Source organism: Quercus robur, chromosome 5 (assembly GCF_932294415.1).
Source record: "Quercus robur chromosome 5, dhQueRobu3.1, whole genome shotgun sequence".
NCBI classification, from domain to species: Eukaryota; Viridiplantae; Streptophyta; class Magnoliopsida; order Fagales; family Fagaceae; genus Quercus; species Quercus robur.
This window is the reverse complement of record NC_065538.1, coordinates 729156-752618: the sequence shown is the minus strand read 5'-3', so window position 1 is coordinate 752618 and position 23463 is coordinate 729156. Positions and strand designations below refer to the sequence as shown.

Below are 23463 nucleotides of genomic sequence, written 5' to 3'. Positions count from 1 at the left end.
AATCCACATAAGCATTAACGGCGTCAAACACCTAACGTGATGGTCATTTAAAAAAAAAAAAAAACAAAAAACAAAACAAAACTCAACCACCTAACTAGCAGCACTATAACCATGAGGACCCAACCATCACACGAACACGACAGTTCCAAAACAACACACCGGCGGCATCAAAACTACCTCACCAGTGGCACCAAAACCATCACGGTGTGTGTGTGTGTATTTTTTGTTTTTTTTTTTTTTTTGTTTTCTCCCTAATTTCTTATAAAAATTTGACTACCACACCACGTTAAATTATTTAACATCGTTTGTTTGTGCTGACAACATAATGAGCCCTAGTCATTTCAAAAAAAAAAAAACATAATGAGCCCTAGTCTACTAAACTAAATACAATTTTTTCTTCTTGTCGTTTTGGGTTTCTCTTCTTAGTTCTTACTTTAAATTAAACCTACGTCGTTTTGCGTTTCTCTTATTATATATCAAAACTACGTCGTTGTCGTCCTCTCTTCTCTCTTTCATTCACTTCAGCCGTTGTTGTTCTCCCTCTCTGTGACGCGGACGCCGCTGCTTCTCCACCTCTCTCTTTATTTTGGGTATGTTCTCTTTTTTACTTAATTCTGAGTTATTTGTTTGCTGAATATACCTGATTTTGAGTATATTTTTCTTGTGTTTGCTTGGTGTTTGGGTGCTGAGAAAATATGGCAAAACTGACAAATTTCGATTTCTTTGTATTTCATTTATATTATACTATTGTCCCATATTGATTATTTGTGATAATGTTTATGAATAGAACTTTAAAGGTTGCCCCTTTTTTCTGTTTCTCTGCTTATTTGTGATACTTGAGCTAATATGGTTTATGGGGTTTCTTATTTCCTTCTATTATTATTGTCATTTGGAACAATGGAGCATGTATTTGTATAAATATTGCGTCTTGGACTTGTGTTTTATAGTTTGTTGCAATTGAGTGAGGTGCAGTGATGTGAGTCCTTGTTTGTTGCTCAGTTTATTTACTTTGGTAGTGTGTTGGCAAATTCAAAGTATTTGATGGTTCCTATGTTTTTGCTTTTCTTCATTTAGAGTTTGAGTTGGAACCCAATTCCCAACACTGTGCTAGGATGGATGCTACAACTTCATAGCATTATGTTTTTTTTTTTTTTTTTTTTGTGTGGGTGTTCTCAAAATTTGATGTTATTTGGACCTGGGTTTTAATGAATAAAAATTTAATTGTCTAGAGCCAGAACACTATTGAATTATTGACCTAAAATAGCAATGTTGCTGTGTTTCCAACGGAACTGCCCATGGTTCAAATCCCCTCTCCCCACTATCAAATCACCAAAAAAAAAAAAAAAAAAAAAAGTTCCTGGCTTTCACATTCATGGTTTTAATGGACTTAGCGAAAGTTAAGATGAAAAATTAGTGTTCAAAGGGATTCTTGACTTCAATTAGTTCCCTAATGTGACTTAAAAAAAAAAGGGATAGTGGATGATTTGCTTGATGCTTAACTTTCCTATGTCTTCTATCAGCTTGCTGCTAACTTTAAATTTGTTTACGGTTATGTTTTTTTTATCATACCATAGATTACAGTAAGAACGCATTGTCAATTTGTTGACACGGTGCTTATGGTTTCTGTTGGTTCAAAGGCATTGCCATTGAGAAGACGCAGGACCTGTAACTTTGTGCAGGATAGTTCAATGGGTGAGGACAAGCAATCATATAAACAGGGCAAAAGGAAAAAGGGCATGAACAGAAAGGCTAGTGGAGAAAGACATGGATTTGATGGGTACAATTCCAACAAAAATGCATCTGGAAAAATGAGTGATGGATCCATGAAAGCCAGAAAATCCTCAGAGCATCAAAATACCTCGGTATCACAAACAACACATGTCAGGTATTATAGCATATTTTATAACTTTGTCACCTTATTATTACTTATCTTTTACTGGAAGAATGTCTGTGCAGTTTCAAGAATGGTGGTAGATGTATGGATTGTCTGACCTGACCTGATTTTGTAGGAAACAGGTTGACCCTGAAATGGCAAAGTATTTCTTGGAAATTGCAAATCTTTTTGAAAGTAGTGAGGTAGACCTGGAGGAACGTTCAGTTATATGTGGTAATGCTCTCGAAGAGACCAGGGGAAAAGAACTTGAAGTTGCAACAGATTATATCATAAGCCACACTTTGCAAACCCTCCTCGAGGGCTGTGATGTGGACCACCTTTGTGGTTTTCTTCGAAGCTGTGCAAAGGACTTCCCTTATATTGCAATGGATAGATCTGGTTCTCATGTAGCTGAGACAGCTATTAAGTCTTTAGCTAAGCATCTTCAGGACAACGATGCCTACTCAGTTATTGAAGAAACTTTAACAATATTATGCAAGGTATCTATGGGTTTCGGGTTTCTGTTGGCTCTGTGGAGTGTTTGAAGATGTCCATAGTGGAAATCAATGGTTTAAATGGGAAAAGTTCTAATGTCGAAAAATTAAAAATTGAAAGAGAAGCTTATAATTAAGATAATCTTGATTGGAATTATAAAATTGTTGTTCACTTTCTCTTCTTTTCATTTTGTTTTTTTCCCTATCAGGTTGTTGTAGCCAATCCTGTTGATTTGATGCGTTGCTGTTATGGATCTCATGTCCTTCGAAGTCTTCTTTGCCTTTGTAAAGGAGTAACAATAGATTCTACAGAGTTTCATGTCACAAAGTCATCGACAGTTCTTGCTGAACGATTAAATTTTAAAGCGTCCCAAAGGGATGGAGACGATCCTCCACAACTTCAGCAGGGATTCCCAGATTTATTAAAGTTCCTCGTGTCAGGAATGTTGAATTGTACCAGAAAAGACATTATGACCCTGCAAGTTGATCAGTTTAGCAGTTTTGTTTTGCAGGCATGTTTCCAGTTTATTTATTTATAATTAAATTTTTGTTTGATAAGTTATCTTTTTAATTATTTCAAATGAATAAAGTTTTGGTAATTTGATGAGTCAAATTTTATTTAGTGAATTTATTTTCTCATATTCTTATAATTGACTAGCCTGATTGGATAAGATGAATTAGATGTACCATATAAATGAAGATTAAGCTATCCTTTCTACCTTCAAAAGAATTTGGTTGATGAATCTAGATTTCTATACTTGAGCAAGTTTATGAAGCTTCAAAATTGTTTTTTAGATAAGATCTTTATGTGCTTTATGGTGTGCTGAAATAGAAGATTTATTTTTTTCCTTGACAGACAGCTCTGAAGTTATTGGTGGGAAATGATGAAGAGTTACTGCATGTAATTCTTATCCTTCTTGGCTGCACCAAGAAAGATTTTGTGGAAGGAAATTTCATAGAAATGGCTGTGGTGCAAGATGTTGTAGATTTGATGAAAGAAACTTCGTTTAGCCATTTAATGGAGGTGAATGACTTATTGGATAAGATTGAAGCATATGTGCATCTAACATATATTAATTGCAAGTAACTTTTCATGATGAGTTGTGTCGTTGACTCTCTTAGCTTGTATTTCAATGCACTAATAAATTGATCTTTTGAAATAAAAGCAATTAATGTAACACCATAAGTTAGTTCATCATGATAACTTTACAGGTGGATGTGCAAATGCTATCTAATTATGCCATTATAACCATATGACTTACTGCGAGTGTATCTCCCTTGAACAATTCATAAATGCAGTCACATTTCATGCATTAAAAAATTTGGCATTTCTTTCTAATTGCTTTTGCTAGTTTTAATTTTCTTTGAACTGTATGTAACATTTGCAGGTGATTTTGGAAGTGGCTCCTGAAATCTTGTACAATGAAATATTCACAAAAATTTTCAAGAATTCATTGTTTGAACTTTCATCTCATCATTGTGGAAACTTTGTTGTTCAATCACTGATTTCTCATGCAAGACATCAAGATCAAGTATGTATCAAAATTTTATTGACATAGACACTTATTCTCTTCAAAATATTCCTTCCTGTTTCAGATTTTCTATTGTAGGTTGTTAATTAAGAAAATTTTAATTACCCGGTCCTAGTCCCAACATAGATATGCATTAGTTACATGCATTTAGTAGTTTAATTTAGTGGATTCTAAAAATAAAGTAGTTTAATTTAGTTACATTTATTTGTTTATGTTGGTGTTTTACTATTGTAACTTGTAAGCTACCTTGGCATATTTATTTTTTAACAAACTTATGCATTGTAACATCTTCTTGCAATTATTATTAATTTTTATTAACACGTCCTCATTTTGCTGTAAGATGGATTTGATTTGGGAGGAACTTGGTCCAAAATTTAAGTATCTTCTTGAAATGGGAAGATCAGGAGTTATTGCTTCACTCATTGCAGCAAGTCAAAGGCTTCATTGTTACGAACAAAAGGTTTATAACTCAATTTTCCTTTTTTCTTCTTCTTTTCATATGTTTTACTCTGTTAATTTTTAATTGAAATTATGAACTAAATATATATGTCAAGAAAACTCTCAACTTTCTTTTATCAAGATATTTGAATAAGATGGCTACTTATGATTATGATAACGGAAAGTAATGTCATAGCAGACTTTTTTCTTTCATTATTTTGGCTCTATATTCCATGTCCTCAATCTGATCATGGTTGTCTCTCATTTTTGTTTTGCAGTGTTGTCAGGCCCTTGCTGCTGCAGCATGTTCAGTAGATGAGGCTCCCAAATACATTGTTCCTAGAATACTATTCCTTGACAACTACTTCCGCAGTGAAAATAAGGCCCTTTGGACCTGGACTAGTGGTGTCAAAATGCACGTCATGGGTTCTCTTATTCTGCAGGCAGTATTTCGATATCAAAGTGTATGCAAATATTCTTGCATTTTTTATGGCTTCATAAATTGGTTTCTATAATTGTGGTAACTTTGCACCTATGCTTACGTTACATCATGGTTCTGCTCAACTCAAACAACTAAGCTTTAAAACCTTCTTATTAAAAATGGCTATTTACATATTGTAGTTAGAAACCATCTAATTTTTTGAATCTGTTTATTGGGTCCGTCTAATTTTGTAGTTTTGCTTTTGTTGGCTGCCAAGTCCTTTTCCTGTCTTAGGGGAAATATCTCCCTCATATGTGTTTTCCCCCCCTTTCTGCACCACATAATTTTTTTGTTTCCCATATTTTTTTTGGATCGGTAACGTAAAATACTATCCAAAATCAAAGCCAACTCAAGTACATTGGAAATGTACTATAGGGGCAAAATAATCACGAACCAAAATTACAATGATTAAGTAAAACAGGAAGGGAAAAACAAGAAAAAGACTGGAACTAAACTCCATTCAAGGAGAGTATGAAATAAAAAAAGACTTAATCTCAAAACCTGTACTCTTGGCTGGCTTCCAACAGACTTTGTTAGGACCAACACCCGCATTGTTTCCCATATTGAAAGTCATGTTGAGCTTCTAGTGCTGTTATTGGCATTTTAAAAGAAGTTCCTTTCAATTAGAAGAGATTAGATTAACTTGACAACAAATGAGCTGTTCTTTAGTGTGCTTTTCATTGTTTTGATTTTGGCTAATAATCTCCCAACTCTAAGTCGTGATGGACAGACAAAATATCAGTTGCATTGTGCTGATGCTGATCTTTTGTCTTTGGTAACTTCTATTGTGTGAGTTGTGAGGCTGTTTTGTTAGAATTAACTATATCAAATGGGAAATTCATATTTAGTGTTTTGTCACCTGTAATATCTAGGCCTTGCACCTTCTAATCATGTTGGGTTATATGATATTGCAGTTAGGTAATGACCCCATATTTCAGGCATTAAAAAGAACAATATATTATGTAAACTGTGATGACCATCTTATAGAGTTAAAAGATCAGATTATCTGGATTATCTTATATGGTTTGAAATTCGCAAAGAATCATATCTTTTAAAATGTTTCATATTTTAAACTACAAATGTATCACAAACTAGCATCTTAAGCTTGTTCCTCATGGTTGTTTGAGTAAGAAACAAGATAACTTTCTTCAGAAGTATTTTTGCCTGTTCTGAAGAGTGACTGCAATATGTCGAGCAATTTCAGCATAATATATTTAATTATACAAGCACAACATATCTTGGGTCTGTTTCACAGGAATATATTCAGCCTTATATTTTGAGTATTACAATCATGGAAGCTGATCATGTACTTGAAGTAGCAAAAGATGCTGGGGGAGCACGTGTTATTGAAGCTTTTCTAAGTTCAGATGCTTCTGCAAAACTAAAGCGCAGATTGGTTGCAAAGTATGTCTTTTAACTGTATTGGAAGCTTGTATTTCTATCACAAAGTTCTTATTTTAACGAAGGTTATCTTTTTCAATGGAATTGCTTAGAAAAAATGATGACCTATGTGCTCTATTATCTAATTTGCCTCTATATGTCAGTGTTAATCATTTTATAGGCCAGTCTCAAGCTTTGACCATTGTTGAAATATGTTTAAAACCAGAAGCAGTAAAACAAGTGGAAGTACTTTATTGTTTGAAACCTAGGATTGAACTGTCTATGCTGTGCCACAAATACGGATTATGTTATTATCATGGGTGGATTGTAATATAGTGAGGACTAGTACTTTCAAATAAAAATTTGAACTTTATTAGTGAAATTTTATCAACTTGGCAATATGTCTTCATGTGAAAAGATTAGATATTACAAAGATACAAGTATGACCATATGTAATAAAAATTTAATAGACTTCAGTTGTAAGTAGTAAATCATTACCAAGGCTAAGATATTGCTTTTATAAAAACTCTTTTTGTTTTTGTTCTGTTTATTCATTTTTCCCCCTCCCCCTTAAAATATATTAAATTAACTGTTACCCTAGACTAATTTAAAGATGCAGGGTAGTTTCACCATTGAAATTCAGTTGTTTCAAATTGAAGTTTTTACTTAACTTCTCGCCACAATTAATTCAACCTGTGTTAAGGGTTGGAACCTTGGGGATAAAATGTACTTTGATGACTTCAACTAATTGTAATGTTCTAGGACTCCATTGGTGGTGCTGGGGCATGCACATTTCCCCGCAATAATTGGTCACAGAGGCTAAGCATTGATAGAAACCAGTAGAAGGAAAGAAAATGTCTGTTGAGGCTGTAATTACTCATTGCAGCACAATCTCTGATGTCTTTCTCCAGAAGAAAGCATAGTTCTGAATATATTGACAATTTGTAATATTAAGAACAAGGTTAAACTTACAAAAATTAGACCTGCCTCATCCCACACTTGACAGCTGAAATATTCTTGGAGACATCATCTTTGTTTCAATCACAATTCAATTTGGCCCTTGTCTTTATATTCCTTTGAACTCTGATTTACCCTCTGGTTAGCTCTTATTTCTGGAATTCAAATTGAAAAATGTTGGGAAACAATTTTAGTGCTTTCAATTTCCAATTTGCTACTGTATTTACTCCCCCCCCCCCCCCTCCTTTTTGGATATTTGGTTTGTAGGCTTCGAGGCCATTTTGGAGAGCTTTCAATGCAGTCATCAGGTTCATTTACTGTTGAGAAGTGTTTCACTGCTAGTAACATGTCACTAAGAGAGGCCATAGTATCTGAGTTGGTAACTGTGCAAAGTGAACTTTCCAAAACAAAGCAAGGCCCTCATCTCTTAAGAAAATTAGATGTTGACAGGTAAGCTTTTGGATATATTCATTGTTCAAGAAAAACTGATTCATAACTTACTGTTCTTGTAGAATTAGAAAACACAATACTAGAATTGCATTACTTGTGCTAGTACCTCTATTTCACACTGGCAATTATGTTATAAGAAGGGAGAAACTTCTGTTACTTTTAATACAAGATTCTAGATTCATTTTCACTGAAATCAGATTTTGGCAGTAGCTTTTTCTTTTTAAGCTATGGTATGTTGATATCTTTTGGCTTATAACAACAGATTTGCTTCCCGACCTGATCAGTGGAGGTCAAAACAAACATCAAAACAATCAACTTACAAAGAGTTCTACACTACGTTTGGATCTAGTGAGGCCAAGTCGTCCAAACATGATGGTTTTCTTGTTGATACCCCCAAGAACTCATCACACCCAAAAGACTTGAAGGAAATGAGGAAGGAGATTGACCATCACCTGTCTTCTGGTGTACCATTTTTGAGCATGTCAGGCTCTAAGCGCAAGCCAAAAAAAACAGATCAGCGCAGTGGGAAATATCCAAAAAATTCAGTGGATGATGATATCACCAAGGCAAAAAAGAAAAAGTTGGACAAGAAAAAAGGTCATGGTGGGTCTGAGAATGCTGGAGCAGCAGTGAAAAAACAGAAGACATAAGCACAAATCAAAAACTATGACAAGAGGACACAGGAGAAACTGCAAGGAAGGATGCCGTGTTGAAAGCTTCCAAAATATGTAGAAAACATGAAGATCGGTAAAATCTACTTTTTGCTTTCAGCACAGTAAATTTTGACCTTAAGCTGTGTAGTCTATAACTTAAGTTGAGAAGAAACTGCTGAAAAGATAGCCTGGCTAAAGCCTTTGCAACTGAAGTTATAAACACGGAAGTGTACTTTGTGATTTTGATTTTTGTAAGATTAGTTGCATAGACTAATAAGTAATTACAAGCTGATGGAGTAAGAGAGGAGGTTACTATAGCCGTTTAGTTTTAGTGTCATGCTTGTACTTTCAATTGAAAGAAACTTTTTAATTTTTATTGAGCTTTTTGGTTAAGACTGGAAGTTATGTGCCTTTATAGTTTACTAAACACAATTGGAAGTTATTCTACTTGAACATCCAATAACTATAAATATTCATTCAACACCAAAACTGAACAGCCTGTGTTAGCTAAAAAAAATGTGAATGCATTACAGAGTGCAATTCACAAACACTGTTGTAGTCCGAGTAAAACACTACCGCCCTACTTCTAACAAATGAAAAAGAAAACTTAATATTGTTGAGGATCTAGTATTCCTTGTTCTGTACTTCAGCTGCCGTCAGATGGAGGAGTGGACCTGGAACAAAAACATGGCGTATAAGTCAGCTGTCGATGGCTAAAAGACTTGAAACTGTTGGTGGTAGAAATTACTTATTCTGTGTGGGATTTGAAGTAGATGGAGGTATCTTTCGAAAGCTCGAGTCCAGCTGCTTATCAGGAATCTTTCTTTTCCCTTGCAAGTCTTTAAGAGCTTGAGAAGATGATACTGAGAAGGAAGGTGGTTGTGTTAGTGGACGAGCATTTGCTTGGTACCCATTAGGCAAGAATGATAGTATGAGTGAAAGGGCCATAGTGAGAGCTGCCAGTGCTCTAGACCAAGCCTTCATGGTTGCTTCTGGTATCCCTGCTTGTTCAAACTGAGAGTGTTTGATTCTTTGCCTTATTGGTGAGGGAAGATGGCTTTCAAGCCTATGATTAAAGATATTATATAGGGAGTCTTCCTAAATCAAAAGTTGTAAAAATCTAAGTATAAAATAGGGATCTGAGGACAGTGGGATCATGTGCTCAATGTTGACTGTGCTCTGTGCGTGTTACATGTTGGAACTTGGAACTGACTCTCAGATTTGTTGGAACAGTGCAATATCTTCAGAGGGTCATGTGATAAGGCACGTGATATATAAATATTAATAGTGGTGTTTTTTGGGGGAGAGTTAAAAAGGGTTAATACTTAATATTATAATGGTTCTTAACAAGTGTTAGCAAGATATTGTTGGATCCACAGGTTAAAATAATATGTCGGTAACAGCTGTTGGGGACGTTAAGTCCAGCCGAAATGAAGTTTGAACTGTTTGACTGTTCCTATCCGGTTGCTCCTTGAGGGCTGACGCATGTTACTTCTGTATGAGTATGACAGTATAAAGGCTGTGTGAATAATAACGCAAAGTTGGCAGTCTTTTGATTTCTTCAAGGGGAGGGGACTTTGGATTCTAATGTTTTGGCCAACGATGCCAACAACAAAGCTTTCTTTTTGGCCAATTTATACACCGTCCCACTACCAACCTTTTTCGATGCTGAACAATTGCGCCATGAATTTCTGTTGCGCACAACTTCATGGCATAAGTTAAAAGTGTGTCTTACGTGTTTTATAATTTGATGATTCTATCCTTTAAATAAAAAAAAAAAAAACTGTACACTGGGGGGCTAAGGATCGAATCAGTCAGATTAGTATCAATTGAATACCACAAACAGATGACTGAAGTAATTAGGATAGGTCTACTTGTGGCGTGTTTGGATGTTAGGTTTTAGTTAATGTTAGTCGGCCACTTCCACCTCAAAATGAGAAGTGTCTCAAGGAAGTCTAATTTACATTTATTGCTTAGGACAAAACTTAGGTACAGTACTTTAGGTGTTGTTTCTTAAGTTACCTTCTTAAGGTTCAGCTATGTAGTTATTTAACTAAAAAATATATCCACATAGCAAAATCTTAAAAAAGGAACTTAAGTAATAGCACTTAAGTACTGTATCTAAGTCTTATTCTATTACTTATTAGTCTATTGTCGAATTTGTGCCAACTTAGGGGAATGGAGAATTGTCATAACTTTCTCACTTAATGAAAAGATGTCAACCAACCCAACCAGGGGCGGCTTGATGCATTTGGGGGCCTAAGGCGAAAATTGATCATCTTATTTAGATGCAAAATTACTACTAATTAACATGAACTACATAGATTTTTTTTTTTTTGAATTTTTAAGAAAAAAAAAATTTGACAAAATTTTTCATACTTGTTGATGTGGTAGATTGATAGTGGTAAGTAAAACAGTGGTGTTAGTGGTAGATTTAGATGAAAACTAGTAAAAGTTTGCTAATTAAACTCTTATTATTATTCTTTTTTTTTTAGAAGTGCAACATTCACAATATTTTTTACAACAAATCCTAGATTTTAAACTGTTTTTTGTTTTTTATTTGAAAATATCACTATAATTATTTTTTTGCCATCAACAATAGGCTGTAATAACTTGCTACTTAGCATTAGTTGTACAAGTGTTGTGAAAAATATTGTGGACGACGTTGCATTTTTCTCTATTTTTTATTTTTTTTTCATCTAATAAAAAAATTATTTTATTTATTGATTATAAATAATCCTATTGGTTAAAATTTAGGGGCCTTTTTTTTACTTGGGGCCTTAGGCGGTTGCATTTTTTGCTCCACCATAGAGCCGGCCCTGAACCCAACTAATAACTAACTATAAATACCCATTTCTATAATCACATAAGAGTAGATCCTGCGTGTAAATCTATAAATGGGACTTGCGTTTATGTGTGAGGGAAGTGTAGTACACTAAGTGTGATTTGGCAAAAATGATTTTTGCCAACTTATTTTACTATTTAATTTATTTTTGCTACTATTCATAGGTTTCACTATACTTTTTGATATTTTTCATGGATCTCACTGTATTATTTCAGTTAAGTTTTACTTTTATCTATAGTACTTTTAGCAAAAAGTTTTCAATTTTAACAAAATAAGCGGATCTCAAATAGACTATAAGTGTACTTCAAAATTTTTTGGGTCATTGCGAGGAGCATCAAATAGCCTACAGTCCACGTGTCAACTCAATAGCTAGCTAGCTCACCAAACTAATGGGCGGCCTGACCCAATATTGTCAAGGCTTGTGGGTAGCCCAGCAGCCCAATGGAGTAGGTCATGGGTTGATTTTTCTGCCTATGGGCGCCTAGGCCGGCCTATTAACTTAGAATTTATAACAAAATAATTTCGCCTAATCACTAGGATACTTAAAGTGATTATGCTAAATTATACTTATTAAATATATATTTTGCTAGTAGCTTGGTAACTTTGAATATATTTTAAAAAGAAATGTTTGACATTTTATTTATTAAAAGATAGAAAAAGAACAAAACTATTTAAAACCTTAATTTAAAAAAATTCTAAGTTATTTACTATAAAAAATTAAATAAGTTTTAAACTCTTTGATTCTTTCCTTAAAATTTTTTATTATTTTTATAAAAAAAGAAAAAGAAAAGAAAGGAAAGCCCATTAAAAGAGTCCATGTAGCTCTTTTAGCTCAGTCCTTTAAAAACAAAATGGGCATTGGTTATGGGTTGGAGTTTTCCATTCTGGTCCAGCCTAACCTAGCCTAGCCCATTGATTGGTCAATGACTGCTTAGCCTTGGCTCACTAGGCCCATAGGCCAAGTATAAATGGGATGAGTCGGCCTAGCCCAGTGTTGACCCTTAGGTCATTTATATTCTTAATGGCATGGTGTGATTGGAACTTGGAAGGATAATAAACTTAGTGAATTCAATGGAATTTGTTTACCTAATATAAGCTGGTAAAAAGGAGAGCATTTAATTAAAAGATAGGATTTAATAGCACATAAAGTGGATGGCGATTTAAATAAGGTTGTGATTGTATTTGCTAATATCTATTAGTTTCTTGATATGATAATAAAGAACGATTATTATAGAGCAATGATATCAAAGGATCGAAATTCTATCATTGTCTATAAAAAAAATAATTCAAAATTATTCACTCCATCCCTTATTATTGATATATTTAGTATATAAATTTTTTGAAGAAAAATGTAATTTATTGTATTATATTTTTAAATAAAAATATAAAAGTTTGCAAAACCACATTCTTTAATTGAAACTCAAATAAATTAGAAAGATCAAGTATGTATTATTAAAAAAAAAGAAGATATTAAAAAAAAAAAAAAAAAGAAGAACCAATAACTAGAGAGGAAATCCTGATGATTATTATTTTTTTTAAAATTTTTATATTTAGCTTTTTGAAAAACATAAAAGTTAAAATGTTGTATATACTACTATATTATGAAAAAGAAAAAGAAAAAGAAAAAGAAAAAACAGAAAGCAACATCTGTATTCAATGTAGATTGTAGCATCTAGAAGGAAGCTAGCTATATAGCGGAAAGAAAAGTGAAGTTTCCCAAAACTGTCCTAGCCAAACGCGGAAGATACAAGAGCCGGGGGGCAAAAACGTAATTAAGCCAAACAAAAAGGCAAAAAGTAAAACCCGTCTTCAACGCCATACCCACACCATACCTGAGAGGCTGAGAGAGAGAGAGAGAGAGAGAGAGAGAGAGAGGGAGCTCAATTTTCAATTTTGAGGTCAGAAAGCTTCAGCTTCTGCTTCTGTTTTTGCTTTTGGTTTTGGTTTTGGTTTTTAGGGGAGAGGAGAGAGGTCACTCACTGTAAAAACGAGTTTGGTCGGTCTGACCGAGTCGGCTCAATTATCAAGCACCAATCTCCAATTTCTCATCAGATCTCACTCCAGGTTATTTCTCTTTCCCTCTCGATTTTCTCATTATAATTGATAATTCTTTTAGAGCTGTTGATTGTCCATGTTTCTAATTTTTATTTATTTATTTATTATAATTTCATAGCTTTTATTTATTTTTTGCTTCGATCCGGATGTGTATTACAAGCGAAGACAAATATTTGTGAATTTTAAATTAAATTAAATTAAATTGAATGAACCTGAAAATTTGCGATTTTTAGCAATCTAACCTAAATTAGTATTCCCTAAGACAAATTAAAGAGAGTTTGGGGGCTTTTCATGCCTTTTTTTTTTTTTTGATAAGTAAGAAAGATATATATTAAAAGCTACCTCATGAAAACACAAGGCAGAACAGAAATTACAGAGAAGGAAACAAACAAAAAGAGAGGAGAAGAATAAAAAGAAAACAAACGGAGACAACACAAAGCAAATTAATTACAGAGAAGGGAACTAAGGAACATAGGGATAGAATCACTAGAGGTGAGTCCCCAAGCCCTAGACCAATCAAAAAGAGAACCACTAAAGTAAGCGAGCAACTGGTCATCAGACTTGTCCCTATCCTCAAAAGTACGCCAATTACGCTCCCTCCAAATACACCACATTAGGCACAACGGAGCTAGATTCCAAACGCCAGAAGAATGCTTTCCAAACCAACTCCACCAACCTAAAAGCATATCTGCAACAGATCTTGGCAAAACCCAAGAAATCCCAAAGGATCTAAAAACCATGCTCCACAACAAATAAGCTTTGTCACAATGGAGAAGCAAATGATTCACCGACTCCCCATTACAACGGCACAAAATGCACCAATCTACAAAATCGAATCCTCTATACCGCAAAATATCTCCTGTAAGAATCTTCTCCCAAGCCGCAGTCCAAACGAAGAAGGAGACGTGAGTAGGAGCCTTAACCTTCCAAATACCTTTCCAAGGAAAGGTAATAGGCAAGGAGCTTCGGAGCTTATTGTAGAACGAGCGGATGTCAAAAACCCCTTTCTTCGTCAATTTCCAAACCATGCGGTCTCCTTGCTCAGATTGAGGTAAGTTAGAACCCATGATTTGAAGGAAATCATCCACCACACCCGTCTCCCAATCATTTGGATTCCTAAGTAAAAGAACCTTCCAACTTCTCCGAGCCTCGGTCCCCAAACCTTCCAACTTTTCATGCCTGTTACTTCAATACTCTTAATCTTACATGTTTTGCTAAACTGTTAAATATATACGTAATCCTCTTCTGAGGAGCCTTGCTATTACAATGGAATGATTGTCTCTTGGGTGATGTCCACATAAATGGTAGTAATTTATCCAAAAAAAAAAAAAAAAAAAACCTTTTTGCCAATGAACTCTGGGTCAAATGGGTGGAGGGCAGAGTCATGGGTTCAAAATCTATTCATTGCAAAATTAGTCCTTTGCAAAATTATATTGTTTCATTACAATCTAGGGTTTCACTAGGGTCTTATAGAACCATCATATTCGCAATAATTTCTAGTTCTATTGAACACACCAAACGATATATAGTTTCTGCGGTCATTTTAGATTGTGGAGTAAGGAGATTTTGAGGTCTTGTCTGGAAGATTAGTTCTAGTTATTTGTGAGTAGAGTGTGGCGAGTGCTCCTTACTCATGATATTTCTCCCTTGGCTTTTATCTAGTTACCTATTCACTTCCTTTAAGATGCTCCCATTTAGGAGGGATGGGTTTGATATATGGATGGAAAATTTGATGCATTTAAACTTTGCTCTGGGTTTTGAAGTGATAATGGCGTAAAAATGTGTAAATGGCCGAGACACTTACTGCAAATAATGGATTCTAAACAATTTATTGATATTGGCGGTGGTGGATGAGATACCATTTTAGTAAAATTCAATTATCTTTTCGCCCTTTTTAAAACTCATAATGATGAGGGGCATTTTCTTGATACTTGATACAAAGCAGTATCCATATTGTTTTAGATAATACTTCCTATGGGCATTCATTTGAGATGTGTGTAAGGTTTGCTCTCCTATCCAGTCTGGGGGTCTAGCAATTTGAAATTTAAGACATTTTAATGGAGCGCTATTGGGAAAATGGTTGTGTAGATTTGGGTCTACAGAGAGAAGCCTTATGGAGAAGGGTTATAAGGGTTAAATATGGAAGTGAGGAGGGAAGTTGGTGCTCTAATTTTGTTCCAGGCTCCTTTGGTGTGAGTTTATGGAAGACTATTAGTAGTGGCTCGTCTACTTTTTCTCGCCATATTCAGTTTGAGATTGGAGATGGGACTAGAGTGAAATTCTGGCCTGATGTCCGGTGAGAGGATAATCCTTTGAGTGTGTGTTTTCCGGAATTATTCAGAATCAGTAGTGTTAAGGAAGCTTATGTGGCTGATCTCATGCAATTCCCTAATGGGGTTCTTTATTGGGACTTGGAGCTCTTGCGAGCAATTTAGGATTGGGAATTGGAATCTTTGTCTATTTTTTTGGATGTTATATATGGAGTCTTGTTGAGGGGTATTGGTGAGGATAGGATGTGTTGGATTCTTGCTAAGAGTAGGGGCTTTGAGGTGAGTAGTTATTATTAGGCTTTGTTGGGTGTATGTATTTAGTCCTTCCCTTGGAGAAGTATTTGGAAGCAAAAGGTTCCTTACAGAGTCGCATTTTTTGTTTGGATTGCAGCTTTGGGAACTATTTTGACTATTGATAATTTACATAAGAGGAAGGTAGTGATCATGATTGGTGTTATATGTGAGGGAGAGTCGGTAGATCAATTTTTATTACATTGTCCTATTGTTTTTGAGTAGTGTTCTATGGTGTTCACCTTGTTTGGTATATACTAGGCAATGCCAAAGATTGTGGTTGAGCTCCTAGCATGTTTGCAAGGAAATTTTGGTCATTATCATAATGGTGTTATCTGGATGGCTGTCTCTCATTGTTTGATGTGGTGCATTTGGTAGGAGAAACAACTGGTGTTTTGACATTAGCCGACTTAAAACTTCTCTTTTTTAAAACACTATCGGATTGGATGTCTATCATAGGAAGTCATTCTATTTTTTCGGTTTCTGATTTGATGGATGCTTGTAATTTGTGTATTTGATTGTTTTGGTCCCCTGTTGTATACTTCCTGTATGCTTGGGTGACTCCTTTTTGTAACTTTGAATAAAATTTTCTTTACTTATAAAAAAAAAGTTTTCATTCAGCTAAATCTGTAAATCCACCATAGCATTTCAGTCTTCACTTTGAGGGATTTCATTTATTTTTATTTTAACTGCATGGATATGTGAGAAGAACATCTTTGTAGAGAGGACTAGTCTGCAATTTCTGCACTAGTTTTATGCCATGTTAGAAATGCCAACATGCATAGTGGTGGAAATTGTTGTGTGTGGAAAGCATCTTGTGTTTTATCAAAACTTGATGTATGTCTTCTCATATCCATTATAGAATCAACATTGTTATTTTGGTTATTTCCATAAATATGCTGTTGTCTCAATTGCTTTCCTTCATTTTACATCTACTTAGACTTTACTTAAATTCTTTTTGGGTTTCATTTAATATCATTTACTGTTTCAGAAATTATGGGCTGCATATTCTTTTTTAACAATTTGATTTGTTTTCTCATTTTATTAGTTATTTCTTTAACCTTTATAGAGGTTTATAGTATTAAAATATTTGAACATATTTTTTTGTAATGATCTAATTATTGCCTTCATCTTCTATTCTGTTTTTCAGGAACACAGTAATTTTTGTATAGGAAGAAAGGATTGGGTAGGGCTTGATTTACTAGTTTCAGAATTTATTAGATGGCAGAGAAGTCGTGCATCAAGCGCCTTCAGAAGGAATATAGAGCACTTTGTAAAGTATGTCTTCTTTTGTTACATTAATTTTTTATTTAACTATTATTTTCAGAGGTTTATAATACGTGAATCTTTACTGGGAGTAACTTATCAAAAGAATGTTGTCCCTCAGTAATATACTATTTTCAGCTTAATTCTGGCTTGAGTAAGTTGGATCACCCATGTCTCAAATTTGATTTGGCCTGGTGGTGATCCACACCATGGAGTAGATGCCATATGTTGAAATCCTATTGTTTGCCTTAAAATTGAACAAGAAAGGATTAAAGATATCCTGATTAATTTAAGATCATCTGTCAGACCTTTGATTTGTCTTCCTTCTTGGATTGGATCTTCTTGGATGATAAATGTGCATTAAATAATGCATATGATGGCCCTTTTTTTTTTGGCTTTGCCGGAACTAATTCCACACATGACGTTTAGACAATGCTGATTGTGTTTCCTTTGAACTTGTAGGAACCAGTTTCCCATGTTGTGGCCCGTCCTTCCCCAAATGACATTCTTGAGTGGCGTAAGTGTATCCAAATCTTTATCTTCTTCTGCAGAATATCGTTAAACCCTCAACGTTATAAATTGAAAATTATTTCCCTAAAAATAATTGGACTCTGCTGCCGCATTTGTTTTTCTCTTTATGCATATGAGATAAGGAATTATTTAGACATTTAGGAATTTTGTGTAACGACCTTGCCCCAATTGTGTAGATATTGTTTTCTTTGGGGTCCATACCTCTCACAGTTTTGTTCTCCCCAAAAGCACACAGCAAGGAAAAGGCCTCTACACATTAAAGAGAGGTCACTCCTTATAAACACATCCCCATATGCTTCCCTAGGTGATGTGGGATTCCATGGATTGCAAGACCCCTTTTTGGGTCTCGACATTTTGGCTGATGCTATAGTAGATAAGAAAAATGAACTGTGAGATTATTGGTCATATTTTCCAATTTTTTTTTTTTTTTTGTCATTATTTATATAAAGAACTGCACTCATGGGTGGCCGATGGGACTAACCTCTACCTCATGCGAGATTGAAGAGTCATTGCTTAACATATCAAGCATTTTGCATGGTAAACATTTACAATGTGTTTGGATGAGAGTATAGGGAAAGGGTAACCATTCCCCTCCCCTCTCCTCTCCCTCCAAACTTCCAAACACACTTTACTGTTAGTGTTCAGTTCAATTTCACCCAGGTTTATTGCATGTGCTGACATGTGATGCTTCTTTGTGCATGAGATGGGGTCATATATCTACATGATATTCCTTATCTCCTGATCTTGATTTTGTCTTTCTGCTCTCTCAGCTACTTAAGTATCATTATTTTGGTTGGACATTCTTAATTTTGACTTTATGTTCCAGATTATGTGTTGGAGGGAAGTGAAGGAACACCTTTTGCAGGTTTGTTATCAGTGTGTAGTATTAGTTACTGAACGTATTTTGTCCTATCTCTTTTGTTTGTCCTGATCATATAGTATTCTGAGACTCGTTTATCTAATTTTGTTACCGGATAAGGTGGATATTACTATGGAAAGATCAAGTTTCCCTCAGAATATCCCTATAAACCTCCTGGAATTAGGTAATAATCTATTTTTCAGCTGCCAGACTTTTCTAATAAATCTCTTACTTGTAGAAGCAGTATTTGGATTTGTTAATGCATTTATTTTTGTCACTTCTAATTTTGATTCACATTTTCCTGCCTTGTAGCATGACCACTCCTAATGGACGATTCATGACACAAAAGAAAATCTGCTTATCTATGAGCGATTGTAAGTTTTTCAGGTTACTAGTTGAAGAAAACCATTTCTTTTCTTTGACAACTGATTTTATGTTTGACTTGACTTTTTTATTTGCAGTTCATCCTGAAAGTTGGAATCCGATGTGGTCTGTATCAAGGTAGGACAGATTCTAGTTCTGAAGTACTCTTTTTTGTGTATGTGTTTTATATTACATTCTGTTATTTGCATTCTGACAAGTTGTTTTTAAAAGGAATAGTTATAGTACTTTTTTAGTCTTTCACTAAAATTTTTCTTCCTCATGAATGCAGCATACTCACAGGGCTTCTTTCATTCATGGTGAGTTATTGTGACCCTTTCATATTCTAGTTTCATGAACAGTATCTCACATTTCCGCAGTTTGGATAGTGGGCACCTTCTGATTTTGTCTTTGTTTGCAATTTTTTACAAACTATTTTTTGTAAAAATGCAATTGTACTAATGCTGACCTGATTAGTTTATGAGGATCCATAGTAGACCTTGGTTTTGGGACTAAGGCTTAGTTGGATTGAGTTGAAATTGAAATCCACTCTTTCCAAGAAATGTGAAATTTTCTTTTATGGGCTCAAAGATTGACAGCAACTTTTATTGGCATATACTTGAAGCATATCTGAAGTTATTATTGATTCTTAAAATGTGCTAATGTGAGGATACATTTCCTTCCTGCAGATGGACAATAGTCCTACCACTGGCAGTGTGAACACCACTGTTGCTGAGAAGCAACGTCTAGCAAAGTCCTCCCTTGCTTTCAATTGTAAGAAGTAAGTACATTGCATCATCAAGACAGGATTTTGTCATTTTTTTCCCCAGTTCTAAGTTGAACCTGTAAGTAGTTTTTTACGTCCATTTTATGCATATACTGGTGCCCATTCTTGCCCATGACATATGGATGAATGGCCTATGAGTTATATCTATCCGTGTGTGTGTGTGTGTGGCTCATTACCAGATGTCTAAATATGTTCTGTTATCTCTTTCCAAAGGTCTTGTTGACTAATATTCAACTTTAGCTGTGGTAAAAGTGGTTTGCTTTACTTATAACTTTGTTTGCTTGAAACTAGGCCTGAATCCATGCAATAGAAGTGATGAATAGAATTTGGCTTTGTAGAACAGCGCCACAATTTTTTTAAGATTTAATATTAAATTTCTTTACCTTTTACTTGCTTTCAGACACAAACAACTCCTTTCTATCAGTATGGTCGGTTGCAACAACCGTCACCTTACATCATTTCTTATTTTTCAACTGTTTTCAGCATCTATATGGTAGTTTCAATCTTAAATTCTAACTGGATCTGACTTTCGTAATCACAACAGCGCAACATTCAGGAAATTGTTTCCTGAGTATGTGGAGAAGTATAACCAGCAGCTGCTTTCTGAGAAGCTTGCTGCAGAGCAGGTGTCACCAGAGCTGACCCAAGAAGAAAATTCCTCACTCATGTTGGAAAGAGTTCCCAAATCTGTGGGAGAAGATGTAAAAAGAGTAGATGCAGTGCAAGATAGGAGGAAAGCCAAGAAGGAGTCATTCCCTACTTGGATGATGTTCTTGCTCGTTTCCATCTTTGGCATCGTAATGGCACTGCCCTTGCTTCAACTTTGATATCTAGGCAACAAAAAATATATTCATAGGATCACTGAACATACAGGCATTTGGAAGTCAAGGGATGCATTCTAAATGCTTCTTAAGTTTGTCAAGTGTCTAACATAATTTTTGTATAGGGTTGATGCTGGGGAGGTTCAGTTGGATCTCCCTCTTGTTGATGTTTTCTCCTTTAAGTCAATGTTGACTGTCTGGTAGTCGATGTTCAAACATTTACATGCCTGTGATGTTCTCAGTCAGTTTTGTGTTGGTACTCTTTATTTTTTCTGTTTCTTCTTTTCTTTAATTCTCTCTATACTCCCATGTTGACTGCCTACACTGAAATCTTAAGCCTGGAGGTGGTGATTTTTGGTGGGAGCATGTTTTGAATTACTGAGTTTTGTCCTGCACGGGTGTGTTTCTGTGGCTACTTAGCACGAATTCTTGAGCTAATCAAAACTATTTACCCATTAGACCGTTTATGATTTCTTTAGATCTCTGCAGCTTCATCTCATTTAGAGATTGATTACCCATTAACGTGTTCCTTGCTGCCGTTGATGCCAAGGCCTGTGCCCGTTTGGAAGACAGTTGGAGAATCATTTGCAGATGTGTTCATGGGATTCTTAATGGCTTTTAACAATAGGGATGGCCAACAGGGTGGGGTGGGGTGGGTTGGCGTTGGATCATGGTTCTCCCATTTGTGCCATCTCTCATCTCTTCAGGGGTAGGAGTGGAGTTGGCTTGGGCAGGATAAATTTGACTTGGTATTGCTATCTTTAATGAAAGGGACGGGTCACTGTGAGAGTGTTCTAAGAGAGTGTTAAGTTTTTTGGGGATGGTAAGATGATATATATTTATATAGATATAGAATAAAAAAAATATCTCAAAGTGTTGATCTTTTATTCTATTCTAGATGTCCCAAAGTGTAATTCTCTTTGAAAAAAAAAAAAAAAAAATCTGTCATACCGTTTACTTTATTTAGAAAGTTAATATCATGATATCTAATTTAAATTAAAAAGAAAGTTAATACTATGATATCTAATTTAAATTAATAAGAATAGTTTTGAAAAATTGTACTCTCTCCGTCCCAAATTGTTTGGTCTGTATTTTATTTTGAAATGTCCCAAAATTATGTTTTATTTGAAAAGTCAAACATCATTAATTTATTAACATTCCTTTTATGCCCTTAATTTATTTGTGGGAGCATTTTTTTAAATTAAAAAAAATTAAAAACCTAAATTTTGAAATCCACTCTATATGTCATCTTTATTCAAATTATGTAAAAAATGTTTTAAAATATTATTTCGATAAATTTGTTTAAGGGTAATTTAGGAAATTTATAATTTTTTTTTTTTTTTTTAAGAAATAAGGCAGTTAATGATATTTCCCTAAATAATTGGATTTTTCTAAATAGGCCAAACAATTTGGGACGGAGGGAGTACTTTTTTAGCTTATAGACAATGCAATAAAAAATGTTCTCTTTAAAAGTTAGATTTTCTAAATAGGATCAATAATTTGGGACATAAGTGGTGTATATATATATATATATATATATATATATGTACACACTTGAGATGGGGTGAGGTTGTCCCTTCTTTGGGGCGGATGAGGTGGGATGTGACATTTTTATTATGCTTACTTCCATACTATCTGTAAAAGGCCTTGGATGTCCTAATATTAATTAATCATAAACATTTTTTAATGAATAATAAAAAACCTGAAAGAAATTATGACACAGGGAGATTGATACCATCTCTTTTAAGTTTGTCAAGCAAAAATCAAGGATAAAGGTGATGGAGATCTTTATTTCACAATTACTCAAAAGAGTTCATCTAGCTCTATTATGGGCAACAAAGTTTGTTACAGTCCAATCAAAGGGATTTTAAATACACCCAGTCCTAGCAATAATATTTACAATAGACCAATGACGAGAATTCACAAAGCTTTGAAGTGGTTAGATCACAAATGGAGCATTTCCTTCACAAATTACATGGGTGGTACCCGATTCTATTGCCTTTTTTGCTCCTAGAAGAGTTAGCGTATGCACCACCCACCTGTTTAAGTGGGATGTCACCTTCTCAAGTCTTAGAGCTTGAGAAGGTGACATTAAGTGATCGTATGCACCACCCACCTGTTTAAGTGGGATGTCACCTTCTCAAGTCTTAGAGCTTGAGAAGGTGACATTAAGTGATCATATTATATTTTATTATTTTGACCAATTAAGCACAAAAGATCTATTACTTCCCTCTAAGATTGCTTTAGGACGTGGTTTCTTGTCAATCATATTATGTCACATTATACTACCATAAATAATATGAATTTCATTGCTTCTTCCTTTGGAACACTCAACTTTTCTTTTGGTTGGATCATAGATATAACCCAATCTTTATTTATTTATTTTTGAGAAGACAGATATAACCCAATTAGTAATTAAAGTTTATTTTATTTTAATTTTTTTTTATCTCAACCGTCAGTAATGGAGTCAAAATGCGTATAAAAAAAATCTAATAGGCCATGGGGAGTCACTCCAAATGAATTTTGTTATTAGGCAATGCATTTATATTTAGGGTATGTTTGGATACCGCTTATTTTGCTGAAAACTGAAAATTGAAAACACTGTAGCAAAATAATTTTTAAATATGTGAATAGTGCAGTGAGACCCATTTTTAATGAAAGTTTTGGTTAAAAAAGAGGTTTGTGGGTCCGTGAACAGTGTACGGGACCCACTAAATAGTGCAATTTCAGTGGAAATTTTACTGTCAAAGAGGTAGTGGGTCCCGTGCACAGTGCACGAGACCCACTGATAGACAACATTCCACATGATGGAGCGTTTCTCAATAAAAAAAAAGAAAAAAAAAAGGAAAATGCAAATGCACAACCGCCAGTTGCAATCCAAACGCATACTTTAGTGTCTTTTTAGCAAAGATTATTTTTGCCAACTTATTTTACTATTTAGCTCATTTTTGCTATTATTCATGGGTCTCACTGCACTTTTTGTTGCTATTTATAGATCTCACTGTATTATTTCAGCTCATTTTTACCTTTATCTTCAGTATTTTCAGCAAAATAAGCAGATTCCAGACATACACTTATTTAAAGATTTCTTCCTCAGCCTCATAATATACTCTCTTTTTT

General features: G+C 34.5%; 2 protein-coding genes and 1 long non-coding RNA gene across 6 annotated transcripts; 2 read left to right on the top strand and 1 right to left on the bottom strand.

The window, feature by feature from the left end:
* Positions 1-448: 448 nt before the first annotated feature.
* On the top strand, positions 449-8659 carry LOC126724762 (pumilio homolog 23). 3 transcript variants are annotated; one of them, XM_050429150.1, is made up of 11 exons: positions 449-590; positions 1638-1885; positions 2010-2373; positions 2577-2879; positions 3224-3391; positions 3756-3899; positions 4240-4359; positions 4616-4801; positions 6074-6222; positions 7423-7605; positions 7868-8659. In XM_050429150.1, the coding sequence occupies exons 2-11, from the start codon at positions 1689-1691 to the stop codon at positions 8253-8255; spliced, it is 2202 nt and encodes a 733-aa protein (XP_050285107.1). In that variant the 5' UTR covers positions 449-590; positions 1638-1688; the 3' UTR covers positions 8256-8659. The 3 variants fall into 3 exon arrangements, with proteins under 3 accessions (XP_050285107.1, XP_050285104.1, XP_050285105.1); XM_050429147.1 differs by lacking the exon at positions 449-590 and having other exon boundaries at positions 1602-1885; XM_050429148.1 differs by lacking the exon at positions 449-590 and having other exon boundaries at positions 1602-1885; positions 2577-2883; positions 3228-3391.
* Positions 8660-8706: 47 nt separating this feature from the next.
* Positions 8707-9577, bottom strand: LOC126724763 (uncharacterized). The gene is made up of 2 exons (XR_007655114.1): positions 9007-9577; positions 8707-8932 (listed from the first exon to the last, which is right to left on the bottom strand). It is a non-coding gene; the product is annotated as an uncharacterized LOC126724763 (long non-coding RNA).
* Positions 9578-12816: 3239 nt separating this feature from the next.
* On the top strand, positions 12817-20609 carry LOC126724761 (probable ubiquitin-conjugating enzyme E2 33). 2 transcript variants are annotated; one of them, XM_050429146.1, is made up of 10 exons: positions 12822-13167; positions 16870-16997; positions 17448-17502; positions 18343-18381; positions 18496-18559; positions 18688-18749; positions 18837-18876; positions 19028-19055; positions 19425-19516; positions 20067-20609. In XM_050429146.1, the coding sequence occupies exons 2-10, from the start codon at positions 16941-16943 to the stop codon at positions 20347-20349; spliced, it is 720 nt and encodes a 239-aa protein (XP_050285103.1). In that variant the 5' UTR covers positions 12822-13167; positions 16870-16940; the 3' UTR covers positions 20350-20609. The 2 variants fall into 2 exon arrangements, with proteins under 2 accessions (XP_050285102.1, XP_050285103.1); XM_050429145.1 differs by having other exon boundaries at positions 12817-13167; positions 18688-18876.
* The last annotated feature ends 2854 nt before the right edge of the window (positions 20610-23463 follow it).